The 18,468-nt window shown below is 35.9% G+C and overlaps 1 protein-coding gene across 6 annotated transcripts in view; it reads left to right on the forward strand.

The window, feature by feature from the left end:
* The window catches only part of ccdc57 (coiled-coil domain containing 57), a 34,001-nt gene that overhangs the window by 5,437 nt on the left and 10,096 nt on the right, over positions 1 to 18,468 (forward strand). For all 6 annotated transcript variants that reach the window (XM_073917296.1, XM_073917298.1, XM_073917295.1 and 3 more), the window contains exons 2-13: positions 2,155 to 2,613; positions 2,702 to 2,810; positions 5,712 to 5,813; positions 8,000 to 8,157; positions 8,241 to 8,315; positions 8,474 to 8,674; positions 8,992 to 9,150; positions 12,733 to 12,895; positions 13,451 to 13,573; positions 15,847 to 16,018; positions 18,030 to 18,221; positions 18,332 to 18,432. In XM_073917296.1, the coding sequence (XP_073773397.1) occupies positions 2,216 to 2,613; positions 2,702 to 2,810; positions 5,712 to 5,813; positions 8,000 to 8,157; positions 8,241 to 8,315; positions 8,474 to 8,674; positions 8,992 to 9,150; positions 12,733 to 12,895; positions 13,451 to 13,573; positions 15,847 to 16,018; positions 18,030 to 18,221; positions 18,332 to 18,432 (1,953 nt within the window). In that variant the 5' untranslated portion in view covers positions 2,155 to 2,215. The remainder of the gene's footprint in view (positions 1 to 2,154; positions 2,614 to 2,701; positions 2,811 to 5,711; positions 5,814 to 7,999; positions 8,158 to 8,240; positions 8,316 to 8,473; positions 8,675 to 8,991; positions 9,151 to 12,732; positions 12,896 to 13,450; positions 13,574 to 15,846; positions 16,019 to 18,029; positions 18,222 to 18,331; positions 18,433 to 18,468) is intronic.

Below are 18,468 nucleotides of genomic sequence, written 5' to 3' on the forward strand. Positions count from 1 at the left end.
TATCTTGTTTTTTAGGCGAAATATCTAAAAATCCCTAAACCAAGTAATATTTTCTTGACAAGAAAAATTATTGACTTGTTTTAAAAAAATAATATGCCAAAATTAAATGAGTTTTTCCCTAAAATGAGCAAAATAGTCTGGTGAAATGGTGAAAGCAAAATTATCTTGTTTTTCCTTTTGTCACAAGATTATTTTGCTTACCCCATTGGCAAATTATTTTGCTTGTACTAAAAAAAAAAAACCTTAATTTTGGCATATTATTTTGTTTTTAAATATTTGGACTAGAAACAAGATAAAAAAAATCTAAATTAGAAAATAATTTTTTGCAGTGTATAGAACAAACCTTTGTTATACAATAACTTGCCTAATTACCCTAACCTGCCTAGTTAACCTAATTAACCTAGTTAAGTCTTTAAATGTCAATTTAAGTTGTATAGAAGTGTCTTAATATCTATGAAAAATATTATTTACTGTCACTATGGCATAGATAAAATAATTCAGTTGTTTGAGAGGAGTTATTAAAACTATTATGCTTAGAATTTTGTCACTTCGCAAGATCTGCAATGTTGAGTCTAAATCATAGTTGACTACAGAACACGTGATTTGTAATGTCACTGTTAAGTTTAATCATAGTAGAGTGAAAATTTAGTAAATATAAAAGTATAAAGCATGTTTTTTAAGGCCTGTGACTGCATTTAAAGAGGATTTAAAATTTGGGCACAAGAAATTATGAAGTTTGGAGGTGTAAAAAAAGATTAATTGATTTTGTTATTTATATGATTTATATAATAAACAATTGTACTTAGAATTTTTGTATTGTTTCTAGTTCAAATATCTACATTTTAAAGCAAAACGTTTTTTGTTTTTTTTGCATACCCAATTTTTTTACATACCCCATTGGCAGATTTCTAAAGGTGGAAACAAAACAATTTACTTGATCTGATTTTAATCTTTAGATATTTGTACTTGAAATGAGACAAAGAAAAGTATTTATTCTAATTTCTGTACCTGAATACTGTTAGACTTCCCAGAAAAAGAAACATCATACAGAGCTAGTCAAACCATCTTGTAAAACGGTATTCATATCACTATATTTAACGTAGAAAAATTAAATACTGTAATATAAGATTTTTCCAATATCGTGCAGCCCTAGCCCACACTAAAAATAGTTTACAGTTTGATTATTTATTTTTCTTCAGAAAAGTAAAGGTTATTTATTTAATATAATAATATAAAAATTTTTATTTGGATAGTACACTTATACATATTTCAAACTATCACTTAGTAACTATGTGCCAACAAACTCATTAGAGTATATAGTATTAGCACAGTGTTGCACTAGAATTAGTAGATCAAGCCAAAATGTGGTTGCAGAGTTACTTACGTTTAGCAGAATATCAAATATATATCAGTATAAAATGTTAGCAGAATTAGAGTTCTCTGGTCGAATAGACACAAATGGAAGGCAGCTAAATTTAATTTCAGTCAGTTACAAGATGTGTCAATAATGACTTTTAATTTTTAAATTATATATATATATATATATATACAGTTGAAGTCAGAATTATTAGCCCCTCTTTGAATTTTTTTTTCTTTTATTCTTTTATATTTCCCAAATTATGTTGAACAGAGCAAAGAAATTTTTGCAGATTTTGAGATAATATTTTTTCTTCTAGAGAAAGTCTTATTTGTTTTATTTCAGCTAGAATAAAAGCAGTTCTTAATTTTTTAAAAAGCATTTTAAGAACAAAATGATTAGCCCCTTTAATCTATTTTTTTTCAATAGTCTACAGAACAAACTATCGTTATACAATAACTTGCCTAATTACCCCAACCTGCCTAGTTACCCTAATTAACCTAGTTAAGCCTTTAAATGTCACTTTAAGCTGTATAGAAGTGTCTTGAAAATATCTAGTCAAATATTATTTACTGTCATCATGGCAAAGATAAAATAAATCAGTTATTAGAAATGAGTTATTAAAACTATTAAGTGTAGAAATGTGTTCAAGAAATATTGTCTCCATTAAACAGAAATTGGGGAAAAAAATAAACAGGGGGGCTAAAAATTTTACTTCAACTGTATTTATTTTTATGATATGTGGGGTTTTATTTAGCCTGTGGTGACAACTTTGTAATCACTTCATATGCCTACAGATTTGCTTAACAGGATGTCAAGACTTGCAGTCCCCGGTTTTTCAACATCTGCTTCATAACCATGCTGGAAGCTGTGGACCTGGAGTCCCAGCTGGCCTGTAAAGAAAGAGAGTGGAAAGAACTTCAGGGTTTACGGATTCGGCAACTGGATACTGCTCTAAATGAAGCCACATCAGAGCTGTACGACCAGAGAGAGCGTTTCCTCCGCTTGCGTGATGACTTTAAATATAATCTGCGTGTGTTGGAGGAAAGGGACAAAGAGCTGGAGCGTTATGATGCCATGGCAGCTCGTGCTCAGATGGAGGAGAGCGCGAGGCGGGAAGAGGTCAGTGAGCTTAGGATTGAGATAGCGAAGCTTCAGAATGCCCTAGAGGAGCAGCGGAGGGCGAAGGAGGACATCGAAGTGCAATTTCAGAAAAGAGGAGTTGAGCATAGAGTCAAAGTAGAAAAAGTCCAGAGGTGTGACCTTGTTTCCTCATCTATGTCCATTTCTAAATTGAGTGTTTGTTTTGAGTTTTGATGACATTTGTTCTTTTTTAATTATTAGCAAAATGGAAAGTGAGATTCAGAAGCTAAGGGAGGAGAATGAATCACTGAGACGAGATCTCCAGCGACGAATTAGAGAATCTGATGGAGAACTGGCACTGCAGAAACAGGTATGGCAGTCACAAACAAGATTGTTTACTTTGTTTTGTGAATGGGCAATAAGACTAGAATATTATTTCACAAAATCTTTGGTGTATTGATATAGTGTTGAAATGGTATTGTAATAGTTTTATTAACCCAAAACAAAAGAACATATTTAACAGAACAGAAATACAAATTCATTTTTTAGGTACAATATTTTCATTTTGTGGTGTTTCCCAGTGTTGGGTTGCAGCTTGAAGGGCATCTGCTGCATAAAACATAAGCTGGATAAGTTGGCGGTTCATTCCACTGTGGTGACCCCTGCTTAATAAAGCGACTGAGCCAAAAAGAAAATGAATGAATGAATGAATGAATTTTCTTTTTGTATGTAGTAAGAAATAGTCTATGGATGGCTGTCATTTTAATTATGTTAATGCACAGATGGCCATGAATTACTCCGCTTACACCGTGGTCATTTGCCAGCATTGACAATTATTGCTGTTATTGAAATTATAATCTGATGTTGTGTGTATTTTTAAATGAAAGCAGCACAATTTTTATAGAATGGTGATGAACTTACTGGAACTACTTTTGCGTTGAATGTTATTGCACACATTTCAGCCAATCAGAATTGAGCATTAAAGCCACATTCACTCTACGAGTGAGTAGTAGGTATGGGAGGGTATAAGATTCTGACAGTATGATAACCTTGGATAAAAATATCACCGTTTCGCGGTTTAACGGTATTGTTATTGCTGCTTTAAAATATATTCTTTTTAAAAGTTTGGGTAAAAAAACTAAACGTTTTTTCCGCTTTGAACACAGTATATTTTATTTTGAGAAACATTTCCCAAATATGTTAACGGTAAAGATGCCAGACTAAATAATTAACATAAATCATTGACTTATGCTGCCTTCATTAGTTTTAAAAACACTGATTTCTTTACAATTTAAAATGATATTTTTGGATATCTTTTCTGCATAAAAAACGTAAATAAAAAATCTTACACACCTTTGGAACTTTATCAGAAAATGTTGGCGGTTTTAAAACCTTGACTTTTCCAACTGCGGTATACCTTGAAAACAGTTATCGTTCCATGCCTAGTGAACAGAAGAAGCAAAGTGACAAATGACCGTTCATTTTAACAGAGAGTGCGCAACTTCCATCTACGCGAGCAACAGCGACCATTGTTGACCAGGTGGGAGTGTCAAACAACACAACAAAGTTGAGAATCCTTTAACTTTATGCAAATGAACAGCGACTTTCTTGACAGCCAATCGGAGCACCAGTAGAGCTCACATGATGCTCTCTCAGCTCACTCAGAGGCCGGTTGTATTCTCCGTGCTGTAGACTTATACAGACCTGTGTTTTCAGCAGGTTGCCACCCAGAGTTACAGGCAGCTACAAAGTCACTGCTAGTGTAAATGAAGCATAAGATGGTACAAATGTATGGATACAGTACACATACACATTGTATATTCTCTCAGCTAATTACTTAACCTTAAGTGATTGACTGTCTTTGTTTGTGAATGCTTCATACAATGGCTATTTTGAAGGTTTGAATTGATGTTTGCAGAGACCCGAATGCAGCCCTGTTTTAAATTTGATGATTTTTTCTTATGAATGTATTGTTCATTGTTGCTTCAAAATTAGATTAATTTGATGTAGTTAGTAGTATACAGTAGTCAGCATTTGAAGTGAATCAAAAATGTGTTTCAAAATTGTCCTAGAACAATGGGTGTTGTTCAATAGTTTTAGGTCAAAATGTGATGGTCCATTTCAAATGTTGACTACTGTATATTTGCAACATAATTGATACAGCAAAGCCTGATGACAATCAAATCGGCCCAGTTTCACTAACGGGGCTTAGATTAAGCCATGACTAGGCCTTAGTTATATTAGGCTATTTAAATGACCTTAGAAAAATATATTACTAGTGTCCACCTGGAGATAAAAAAATGACACTGACGTATTTTAAGACATCTCACTGCAAGTTATTTTGAGTTGAGACCGCTCAAACATGCAATTTAATCTTGACTAGCCTTAAACCTTGTTTGTGAAACCGGGGGATATTGTCAAACTGATGAGCCCTGTGTTGTTTATAGAACACATTTGTTGTGTTCACAATCAAAACCAGCTTGCTGGAGAACAACACAATAAAACACAGCTATATTTAACGTGACACACAGCAACAGTGCTAATGGCAGAAGATGCTTAATAAACACTTTGGAAAAAAACAAGATGTAGCTAAATAGCCAAAGATGTCACAGTGCACACAGATGCCACCACACTTAAAATACTGACACAAAATAAAATGAAAACAAATGTATATATATTGACCTCATTACCTAGACAGCTGTTGTGGCCCATTCCTCAATTTAAGTGACAAAATCTAAATCGGTAATATCTTATTAGTCACATTTTATAGCTACGTTTGTTGTGGCCCATTCCTCAATTTAAGTGACAAAATCTAAATCGGTAATATCTTATTAGTCACATTTTATAGCTACGTTTCTGTTCCTGGCGTAAAAATGAATCCACAAAATGAATGTCCTGGGATTAATGCCAGGGCATTGTATGTTTTTTAAAATAAACCTACTGACCTAAAAGGATTCCAGCTGGCAGGAGTTTCTTAGTTGCTGAGCTGCGTAAACTAATCGCTAAAGCAATCCTCACTTCACTCTGTAAAGTAAAATGATAAGGCCGTGAAGGATCACAGATAATGTCGCTGAACCAAAGCTATTTATGCTGCGGCGCATTCAGGTCAGTTCAAAAATAGGTCATTGTTCAGTGTTGTTGTCACTTGACTTTTGACATTTGTGTGTTGTTATGGCAGGGGAATGTGAGAGTAGCATTGGCGAAAATTGTTTTATGAAACAAAGTAAAAGTGTCATTTATATACAGCACTGTCAATTGTGATCCTTGACAGGAAATGATGGCAGATTTTGACAGTGAAATGAGAAAACGAGAGCATGAATTTCACTTGAAGCTGGATGAAATGAACAACCTGGTTCTCTCCTGTCAGCTCAAAGTAAGATCCAAATCATTTTTAATCTTTTGCAAACTTTGTGTTGCAAGTGTCGTTTAGACCAGTTTTTTTTACTCAAAGGCCCACTTGTCCAATATTACTCATTTACTTAATACGTTCATCAGGTTGTACATACGAGATGTTGAATCGCTCACTCAAGACTTACTCATATTCATTCAAAGGGGAAAAACTTTTGACCTGTGTAAGAATATTTGGATGATAAAACCTATTTTCATAGAATGTGTAGTTTTATTCAGGAAATCTTTGAAGGGATGTTTGAGCAGGTGTCTTCTGGAGGGATTTTAAAAATATGCATCATTAATCAAACTAAAAGATTGTATATGAATCTTTTCAGTGTTGTTTTTGTTATTTGAATGGGGGGGGTTGTTTTTCAATGAATGTTTATTAAAAAGCAGATATGATTTTATGTTATATATTTAGTAAAGGTTTTGCCATGAATATAGCCAATGCTGCTGATATGGCATTAAAACATAAATAAATAAATAAACTTAATATACAATTCTGGTACTTTTGGTTTGATTAAAAATGATGGTGGTTTAAGATTCAATAAATTCAATAAAGTAACAAAAATTAAGTAAAATTAAAAAGTTAATTTGAAGGGATAGTTGACCCAAATCTTGATCAGATATTTCTTCCTCTGTTGAACATACACGATTTTCGAAGAAATTTGGCAACCAGCTGACTTTACTATACTATACTATACTATAATTTTGACGTTTATAGTATGACAATAAATACAGTTGAAGTCAGAATTATTAGCCCTCCTGAATTATTAGCCCCGTTTATTTTTTTCCCCCAATTTCTGTTTAACAGAGAGAAGATTTTTGCAACACATTTCTTAATAATAACTCATCTCTATTAACTGTTCAATTTTATCTTTGCCGGGATGACAGTAAATATTATTTGACTAGATATTTTTCAAGACACTTCTATACAGCTTAAAGTGACATTTAAAGGCTTAACTTAGTTATTTAGGTTAACTAGACAGGTTAGGGTAGTATAAATATAAAAATTGTATAAATAGAATACCAACATTTTTACAATATATTTGTGTGTCCACAATACTAAGAAACTAATACAGATGTGGAGGTTTAAATCATGACAGAATTTTTATTTCGGTGTAAATAATTTGCTGACAATGAGGCCTTGACTCCCGGTTGAGAACGGTTGCTTTAAATATTTTGTCACTAAAAGTATGTGTACAAATCAAATGCTCGCACAAACTATGAATTGGAATGTTGACCGTGAGCAAGGACCCGTAACCCAAAAGTCATCGGCTGAGCTCGAACTCATATCTGAATGGCATCACATTCTCACAGCAGGGTTCTTGATTATTTTTGAAAGCCTTCCTGGAAGAATAGAAGCTGTTAGGATGTATATTGTAAATATATAGTATATCTCTGGGTGGCACTGTAGCTCAGTGGTTAGCACTGTCGCTTCATGGCAGGATAGTCACTGGTTCAAGCCCCGGCTGGGCCAGTTGGCATTTCTGTGTGGAGTTTGCATGTTGTCCCCAGGTTTGCTTGGGTTTCTTCCAGATGCTCCTGTTTCCCACACAGTCCAAAGACATGCACTATAGGTGAATTGAATAAAACTAAATTGTCGGAAGAGCCTGAGTGTGTGTGGGAATGAGTGTTCTGGGTTGTGGCTGAAAGGGTATCCACCACGTAAAACATATTCCAGAGTAGTTGGCGGTTCATTCCGCTGTGGCAACCTCTGAAATAGAGACTAAGCCGAAGGAAAATGAATGAAATATTAGTACATATGTTTGTTATGAGTGATGTTCATTCATTCATTCATTTTTGTTTTGGTTTAGTCCCTTTATTAATTAGGGGTCACAACAGCAGAATGAACCGCCAACTTATCCAGCATGTGTTTTAAGCAGTGGATGCCCTTCCAGATGGAACCCATCACTGGAAAACATCCAAAGACTCTCATTCACACACATACACTACGGACAATTTAGCTTACCCAATTCACCTATACTACATGTCTTTGGACTTGTGGGGGAAACCCAGAGGAAACCCAACCAAACACTAGGAGAACATGCAAACTCCACACAGAAATGCCAACTGACCCAGTCGCGGCTCGAACCAGCGACCTCCTTCTTGCCACCGCTCTGCCGAGTGATGTACAGTTTATGTTAATTTCTGAATTAAACTGTCCAGGAAAAACTATTGAGCAAAGAGTTAGAGGTCCATGCCAAAGCACACAGCCAAGCAACTGAAGCCCTGCAGGCCTCTGAAGAACTTTACCAGCAGGCTCAAAAAGAGATCCAGCATCGAGACTGGGACCTAAAAAACACCACCGCAATGAAAGACTCCAGGTAAACTGACAGATTAATACTAGTATAGAAAGTTTTTTTTGTTTAATTTAGGATACCATAAGATTGCAATTACTGATTTATAGGATAAAGGAGCTTGAGGAAACACTGAAACAACTAGAGAACAACTGTAAAAAAGAACAGGAAGCCTACGACAGGAAGTAAGTAGCACTACATCTTGAATATATCGACCCAGTCTAGTCAAATCAAATAATTAAACATTCATTGAGAGCAACTGACATGCTTAATATGCATAGCTCAGATTACTCTTGTAGGCCATGATATCTTGCTTCGATGTTTTGAAATTTGATATTTGCAGGCATGCAGAGCTGGAACGAAGGACTCGGGAGAGCAAAGATGCATTGGACCGCTTGAGAGAAGCTCATGCCAGGGATCTCCAAGAGGAGAGGGAGAAATCCTCAGAATTACAAGCCCAACTGGACAGGATGATCCTGGAGCTGGAGAGGAGAGAAAAAACCCGTACAGATGACCTGGAACATAGAGACCAGCAGATACAAGAGTAAGACAGCTTAGAAATTTGGCATTGGTGTATATTATCTCATAACTATTTGCTTTTTTGTGTGTATGTGAAATGTTATGGTCCATCTGTGTGTTTAGAAGGCAGTGCCTCTGATAATGACTTTCTGAGCATTAGTATTATATAACCTGTTTAAAATTGAAGACCTCAAGGTAACAAATGCTCCTAAATTTTACATTTGTAGCAACACAGATGCTTCAAGATTCATCTGTAATCGATTAAAAGCCTCGACTTGTGTTTGTACCACTGTTGTTGCCAGATCCACATTAGATCTGAACCTCTTTTTTTTGATACCGAAGGCTCAGAGCACAGCTGGAAACAACTCGATCTGGCTGGGATACTTACATCATGCAGGTCTCCAAAGAAAAGGTTGCCAGGGATACAGAGCTGTTTTCCGCAGGGGAGAGAGAGGCCAAAGTGAGAGCAGAGCTGGAAAGGTGTAAAGAGGATATAGAAAGGTGAGGGGTCACAGGATGAATAACTTTTGCACAACATTTTAATTGTTTTACTGTGAATAGAGATGCTTTAAATTCTGGATTTCAATATCAATAAATAAATTCAAAATTTAGTTGTTATGGCAGATAGTCAGTAAAGTGTCATGTACTAAGGTTATTATAGTTAACGAAAACAAACGAAAAAACGAAAACTAGAATTAAAACAATTTCGGTAACTGCAATAAAAATAAAATAAAAACTTGAACTAACTGAAACTGTGTTGTGTACATACAAAACTGAAACTAACTACAATTATAGCAAAAACATCCTTTGTTTTCGTTGTTTTATTTTATTATTTTTTTTGTTCAAATCTTTTTATTAACATTTTGGTCAATAAAACATCAATTTCAAAAGTATTTGAAAAACAGAGACAAATGATCTTTGCTCTAACAGAGGCCCCCCACCCCACAGCACCATTTATAAACAATATGTTATGCCTATTTTTAATCTGTTTTACATTCTGTCGCAATATATACATACATACAATACAAATAGACAAAAGTTCCATTATATGTTCACTCATCTATTGTACATATATACGCACACAACGAGTCACAATAGGCTTATCAAATGTAAAATAATGAAATAAAATAATTTAGATAGAAATTAAAATGTAGTCAAATAAAATGGAGGGAAAAAAATGTGAGAAACAAATAAACAATGGTCAAACTGAAAATATTAAGTTTGGATCCATTTGTTTTATATATGTCAACACTGGCTGCCAAATAAGATGAAATTTTTGACTGCAACCTTTGTTGGAGTACCAAATCTTCTCCATTGTAAGATGATACATAAGGTCCCTAATATAAAGATTAAAAGTTGGAGGAAATTTGTCCTTCCATTTGAGCAGTATAAGACGTCTAGCAATTAATGTTGAAAAAGAAATCATGCTTTTGGTATTAATGTCTAAACCGGGATCCGTGATTAAACCAAATATTCCTGTAACAGGGCAAGGGTCAATTGTTACATGTAAAACATTTGAAAAAAAATTTAATATTAATTGCCAGAACTTGGTAATTTTAGAACATGACCAAAACATGTGTGTGTGATTAGCTATTTCTACGTCACATCTATTACATAGGGGATTTATAGTTGGTGAAAATTTTGCTAATTTTGCTTTTGTCCAATGAAGGCGATGGACCACTTTAAACTGAATAATTGTATGTCGCAAGCAAATTGAAGTTGAATGAATCTTATTTATAATGTCTTGCCAAATTTCCTCTGAGAGGATCAACTCAAGTTCATTTTCCCATTGTTGTTTTGACTTTGTTACTGAAGTTAGATTTTGTGAGGAGATAAAAGAGTAAATCACACCTTTGTTTTCGTTTTTGTAAATGTGTTTAATATATAAGCCTTTAAGAAGAAAATGTATTTACTTCACGATGCCAGTTTTCCGCCTGGTGTTTGAGCCGTACAGCACATCGGAGTCTGTAATCCTGCTGCCATTGGCCAGATCAAGCCGGTCCTCATTGCTGCTTTCGTGACAAAAGCATCAACTGGCCTGACAGCAACACGGTGACAGCATTAACCTCCTAGGTCATATGTGGACAGCACATTTTAGCTCTTAAGTGGTTATTTAAATTACTTTAAATGTTTTATATTTTGTGTCATCCTTCAACTGTTTTGCAGCATATGAAATGTCCTAAACACTATTTTTAACTGTCCAAAATAGAAAAAAAAATTTGTTTTTACTCTCTGATAGTCAAAAAATGTTTAAAAAATGTAAATGTAATATATGCATTAAAAACAGACAGGAAAACTGTTTTATGTAAATTCGGACCACAAGTCCACATATATGGATATCAAAAGATAATACTCAGATTGTATTCTAATTAGGGTCCAATAAATCCAACAGACACTTAAAAATATTAATTTAACACATTTGTGTCCAACAATAGGTTTTATTTCTGTATTAATTTCTGTATTTATTTCTGTATCCTGATCAGGAACTAATCATTATTCTGCGAAACCCCACACTTTAGAAGATTAGAAAGCAATAGTAGAAATATGGAAGATGGAAACTTTTACTTTCTCTCTAAAAAACAGAAAGGAGCTTGTCTATGGAGCAAGTGGAAAATTTTTTGGATTAATCAGTGCTGATGTATGCATGCGTGTATGTGTATATAGTATTGTATGTAACCATGCATGCAAGACCACTCCTACAATGTTGTTTACCCTGCTGTTTTTGTTCAATAGTTATATTTTAATTTTTATAATTTTTTATTTTTTTCTCCTACTTCTTGATTGCTATTGTAAACTCTCGGATATTGTAAGTAACAGTATTATATTTTGAAAAAAAAAACTGAAATTTAAAAAAAAAATCATTAATAAATGATCTAAATAAGGTGCTTGATCAAAAAATTACAGTAGGTAATAATTTCATGAAACATGATATTGAATTATTTTTTTGGTTCAGCCTCATATTTACTTTAAAGTCCACGTGAACCAGAAGTTGCCGAGACATTTATTTCAGTATGTTTATGTACGTCCAACTGAAACTGAATATTGAGTCTGTGGCGGGGCTTCCTTTTTTGAGCATCATTCCTTCATATCAAACAGTATCAGGGGTGTGGTTAAGAATATCGTGGCTGAAGCTTCCATAGATATATTCACTAGATATCGCATTCAGACCCTGAGCATGCTTCAGTAGCGCCGCCACATTTGTACAGTGCTTCCAGGCTAAAAGTCATTCAACCGCAAACCAATATGAAGATGCTGGACTTTAGTGCTGTGTACGAGTGTAATATTGAGCTAACAAAGAAAGCAATGCACATAGGCAGAACATTTCATTGGTAAGATTTCATTTTGTTTTTGTATCTTGTGAACTTTTGTGCTAAACAAGTATTTTTGATAGTACAGTCACCAACTCACACTAAATACTAGGCTTATGCTAGTCTGGTTGAATAAAATCTGCAAACAATGTAAATGAAATATGACAACAAGATGCTGCAATGCTAGAAACTTGTATTCTTGTCGGCTAAGTGAACAAGCCATTCATAACGGGGATTCATTCACAAACTAATCATTCCTTCTGTTAGAATTAGAAGTAAAATCAGGAGAGGGGGTGTGCTTCAGGACATGGATTAGACCAAATTTAACAGGAAGGAGGATAATACATTTACATGCACACAAACACACTCTTTGTCGGCAATGACCATGCGATCACTTATCATAGATATATGTATATATGTGTTTATATCTCTGGCTCTGGATGGCCAGTCTTCCACTGCACCTTGGTCCCACATTCATTTCAAAGACCGCTACCCTGTACTAAAATGACCGCTCTATTGATGCATTCTTTCCAGCAATACCTTAGACAACATCTAATGTAAATATCTATGTGAAGCTTCAAACTGACATCAACAGAGAAGGACCGTCACTCCAAACGCAGAAGCAAATGATCAGACTTTGATTGAAGATTACAAAAGCAAATTTTTTACTAGCATGAATTAATTGTTCACCAAAAAACAATGTACTCTACCAAAATAATCATTGTAAATTTAGATTTCACACAGGCTTTAAACAAAAAAAGTGTGTTTCTGTCAGGTACAAGCAGCAGGTGTCAAGTGGTCTGCAGAGGGAACAGGCACTGGAGCAGAAGAGAGTTCAGCTAGAGTTGGACTGGGAGAGACGCTGTGAGGACGTGCGTTCTGAGCACTACCTGAGGAGCGAGGAGATCATCCAAAACCTTACTCAGGCCCGAGACCAGGTAAGCTGCTGCATAGTCAGGAACCCTAAAATAAAATGTTATATACAAACTTAAGGGGTTACATGGTGGCGCAGTGGTTAGCACTGTCACCTCACAGCTAGATGCTTGCTGGTTTGAGTCCCAGCTGTGTCAGTTGGCATTTCTGTGTGGTGTTTGCATGTTCTCCCCGTGTTTGCGTGGGTTTTCTCCGGGTGCTCCGGTTTCCCCCACAGTCCAAAGACATGTGGTATAGGAGAATTAAATAAACTAAATTGGCCATAGTGTATGTGTGTAAATGAGAGTGTATGGATGTTTCCCAGTACTGGGTTGCAGCTGGAAGGGCGTCCGCTGTGTAAAACATATGCTGGATAAGTTGGCGGTTGGATCCCCTGATGGATAGGGGGACTAAGCCAAAGAAAATGAATGAATAAATACAAATTTAAGAAAATGCAAATGCACTCTTTAGTCCAGGCCTTACCTATATTTGCTAATATGTGTCCCACAAGCCCCTGTACTTTGATTTCTGTACAAGATTGTAAAGGTATTATGTTTTTAATTTTGAGTATCTGTCATAAGGTGACTGCTGAGTTGAGAGAGAAGGAACGTGAGTTGCAGGAGACGATGACAGTGCTTCAAAGTGTCACTGTAGAGCGAGATCAGGCTCTGTGTGGAAACAAACCAGCACTAACTGGATTTCAGGTTAGACCACATGCAGCTTTCTCTGTTACACCAGTCAAAATAAAAGTTAATCCCGTATAGGAACCGGTTACCATTTAAAATCAGCTTTAGCGTTTGGGAAAGAAAAAAGAAAAGAAAGTGGTATGATGACAGTTAAAGATCTGCTGGGGATCCTGTCCAACAATTCTCTGGGTTTCCTGCCAAGTGTCAAGAGTCATGCTGTACATGAAGCAAGTCATCTGACCCTGAGTTGCCCCTGAGAGATTGCCTGTCTAGTTCTTTGGAAAATGAAGGTTAAATTACAGCTTTACTAACACAGCAGACATTATACCAATGTTCATAATGTTCCATTTATTTAATATATAACTTGTTCTTCTACTCATTTAGTAAAGCATTAGATGGAATCCAGTGGGTGTATTGCTATTACAGTCATTTTGAAATTATACATCAAATTTAACTGAGAAATAAAAAGTGGTTTGAATGTTTATATCTAGCTTTTCTGCTGTTTCATTGGTCATTTGTTAAGAAAACATTTAAAGAAACACTCCACTTTTTTGGAAATAGGCTTATATTACAAGTCACCTAGAGTTAAACAGTTGAGTTTTTAACATTTTTCAATCCAGAGAGTAGATCTCTGAGACTGACAGGAACGCTTTTAGCTTATCCTTGCATGGATAATTCGATCGAATCAGATCCAGATTCCAGATCCAGAATCAGATTAGCATCTCACTTTTTTTCTCACTTTTTTTTAAAAGTGTACTAAGACTGACAGAAAATTAAAGGTCTATTTTCTTGGCCGTTATGGCTAAGAACTACTCTCATTCAAGTAACTGTTGTAATTTTTTTGAGCCAGATGCTAATGGTCTTATCCGATTCCATAAACATTTACCGCCACTTTATTAGGTACACCTGTGCAACTGCTTGTTAACGCAAATTTCTAATCAGCCAATCTCATGACAGAAACTCAATGCATTTAGCTATGTAGACATGATCAAGATGATCTGCTGCAATTTAAATCGAGCATCAGAATGGGGAAAGAAGATTATTTAAGTAACTTTAAATGTGGCATGGTTGTTGGTGCTAGATTAGCTGGTTTGGGTATTTCAGAAACTGCTGATCAACTGGGATTTTCATGCACAACTATCTCTAGGGTTTACAGAGAATGGTCAGAAAAGAGAAAATATCCAGTTAGCGGCAGTTCTGTGGAAGCAAATGCCCTGTTGATGCCAGAGAGTAGAGGAGAATGGTCAGAGCTGATAGAAAGGCAACAGTAACTCAGATAACCACTTATTACAACCGAGATCTGCAGAAGAGCATCTCTGAACACACAACACGTCCAACCTTGAGGCGGATGGGCTACAGCTGCAGATGACCACACCGGGTGCCACTCCTGTCAGCTAAGAAATGGAAACTGAGGTTACGTTTTGTACAGGCTCACCACAATTGGACAATACAAGAATCATCTCAGACTGGTTTCTTGAACATGACAATGAGTTCACTGTACTCAAACGGCCTCCACAGTCACCAGAACCCTATCCAATAGAGCATATTTGGGATGTGATGGAACAGGAGATTCGCATCATGGATGTACAGCCGACAAATCTGCAGCAACTGCATGATGCTATCATGTCAATATGGACCAAAATCTCTGAGGAATATTTCCAGTACCTTGTTGAATCTATGCCACAAAGGATTAAGACTGATTAAGATTTAAGATTTGGTTCTGAAAGCAAAAAGGGTCCAACCATGTTCTAGTAAGGTGTACCTAATAAAGTGACCTGAGTGTATGCTAAGCTAAGCTAAAAGTGCTCCCACCAGACCCAGTAATGAACCCGAATAGATTAAAAAAAAATGTTAAAACTATACAATTTAACTGAAGAGTGCCTTTACCTATAAATGCACCTATATTTGAAAAGAGTGTAGTGTTCCTTTAAGAGACTATAAATAGCTTTCCAGCAGAAGATGCTTGGCCACAAACATAATGTTACTTAGAAAGTTCACAATCTCCCTGGACATTTCGTGCAAGGAAAGGCTGCATCCATATATTCGGCACAGCATGACTAGTCTTGTGAATCAGCACTTTAAATTGCCAGCTGGCATTTTGTCCAGTGACCATAGCCTGACTGTAAAGTAATGCCATGTTTTTTAAGCACTCATATGATTGTGTTCAGTCCTGCTATATCTTGTTGACTGATTGCAAATTCAGATCTTTAAAAGTGGGTTATCATGCCACAATCTTTTACCTCCACCTAGTGGCAGCTGATTTATCTCATACAATACCATCATTTTAACAGACATCTGTAATAGATGGCAGCAGTTTTCCATCAGAGGAGATCAGGAGACTCCAGCAGCAGAACAACACTCTAAAAGCAGTGGTGGCTGAAATGAGGAAAGAGATGGAGATCCTGAGCAAACAGAGGCTTGCAGCTCCAAGACCGGCCACAAATCTAGAGCCTAGCACTGCAGGTAAAATCAGACCTGAGGAAAGCTTATTTATGACATATATTCCCCTTTTTCAGGAACTGTTCCCCTATACGATACTTCATTAATGCTGCAAGTGAAATTTATACATCACAAATGTAATGCATATTTTGAATTTGATTAGTTTTGAGGTGTGCTAAAGATTCAGTACTTATTGAGAAATTATTGGTAGGATTAGTATTTTAAAGAGAAATTCTGAGCTAAAGAGGCTAAACAAAAAATACTTGTATTTATTAAAGTAAAACAAAAAGGCTATTACACATCATTGCTTCAATCTAATCACCCATTTTAGAAGAATGAAAAGAAATTGCTATAGAAATTTGGGAGATTGATACCGTTACTTTCTCCTTAAAACTTTACGGAGACCCGGAAGGGACGTGATGGTGGGGGAAAAATGGGTTGAAGAAAAAAAAACTGGGTGGGAGAAAAAAAAGCAGTAATAAGAAAGTATATTTTTAAAGTTTTTGCGTTCCCTCACAAAGATGTTTTGCGTTTCCACGCAAAACTGTTTTGCACAAACACTTTCTCTTCACTTCATGCATGTCAACCCTCCCGTTTTTGCCAGGATTCTCTTGTATTTTACTGGTCTATCTTGCTATCATCCTATCATGAAGTACTTTCCCATATTTCTCATAGATTTTTAATCTTGAAAGCATGATAAAATTAATATAAAAATGTAAATGTCTGCATTCACTTTTGTTTCATTAAATGACCATATGAATGATCATCGCCATTTATATGTAACCACTGAATCAGCGAATGCATGTATAAGCGCGGACTGATGGACATGCTACGTATGATAAACTGATGCCCAATCAGCTTCTATACACGCCATTTAAAGAGGAGCGAGCGTGCAGGACACTTTAGGATTCGGGTGTGTTTAAACAGACAAATACACTTAATAATACGCAAACGTGTCCGTCCTGCGTGTTTTATTTTAAACACAACTAAGTTTCTCTTAAATTAGCACATTCATTCATTCATTCATTAAACTTCTTTGAATGTTTTACACAGCGGATGCCCTTACAGCTGCAACCCATCTCTGGGAAACATCCATCCACTCTCATTCACACTTTTACACTACGGACAATTTAGCCTATTTAATTCACCTGTACCGCATGTCTTTGAACTGTGGGAGAAACCGGAGCACCCAGAGAAAACTCACGCAAACGCAGGGAGAACATGCAAAATCCACACAGAAATGTCAACTGACCCAGCCAAGGCTCGAACCAGCGACCTTCTTGCGCCAGCGCATTGCCCCTTAATGAGCACAAACAATTACTAAAGTAATCGAATGCTTTCACTATAGATCTGTGCATTCTTAGAGTGACACCTCTGTATTCAAGCCGAGGCTTGAACCAGCAACCTTCTTGATGTGAGGCGATCATGTTACAAACTGTGCTACCATGACGACCCAAAAAATAACATAATAGTTATTATTAAAATATATTAAACAACAGTGTAAAATAAGCAAACAGAAAAGAAAACAGTAGTTAAGAAAGCATCTGATCATAATTTACAATTTACCGGTAGCTTGTCGGCAGATTATGTAACTAAAAGGACACTGATAAATATTTTTGACATTATAAGCTATTGATATAGGTCTGGCTATATAAACATTTATTTTTCCTTTAACCCTTTAACAGTACATTACATGTTCCAGGCAAAAACATCCATAGTTCTCCACAAAAAATAGTTTACATCCTTTGACAGATGTGTCTCACCGTCTTAAAAGTCGAGGACTGTTTTTTGTTGTTGTTGTTGTGTTGCATGTACAGTAGTTTACACGTTGGAATAACAAAAAGCAATAATAAATGAAATTCCTTACATGTAACCACTTTAAATATAATAGGAAATAAATTAGATCTGCATAAATCGTGAAGCTCTTATAGTGGATGTTTATTACTGCATGGATACTGCAATTGTATTACTTTCAATACTGTTAGAACATTAAACCTCCATCCTGTTGTTTGACAGCGATTTGTATCTGTTTCAGGGTCTACAGACTACACTAAGGCTTTGGAGAAAGAGATTCTGGAGCTGAAGGCCAAATGTCGAAATCTTGAGGAGCGTTTAGAGGAGTCTTCCAAGACCGTCAACACTTCCATCAATCCTACCCCTGCGTTTCCTGTTTCTCCAGACAATGCTTACCTTCAGAACCACATTAGATCACTTAATGAGACCATAGGTGACTGCAAAAATATCACCCACTTACAAATGGACTGTTGTTTGGTGATTGTAAAGATGAAGTGAAATTTTAGTAGTAGCGCAGTGTCTTGAAGAAGTTTTTATTTGCAGGTGGCCTACGAGTGGAGAAAGTTGCCAATGCCGCTGCTCTAAAGAAACAGGAAGTGAGACTGGCTCACTTGGAGTCAACTGTGGAACAGCTTACCCAGCAGGTGAAGTTGAACATTTAGTTTACCACTTAGTGCACC

Source organism: Danio rerio, chromosome 12 (assembly GCF_049306965.1).
Source record: "Danio rerio strain Tuebingen ecotype United States chromosome 12, GRCz12tu, whole genome shotgun sequence".
Lineage (NCBI taxonomy): Eukaryota > Metazoa > Chordata > Actinopteri > Cypriniformes > Danionidae > Danio > Danio rerio.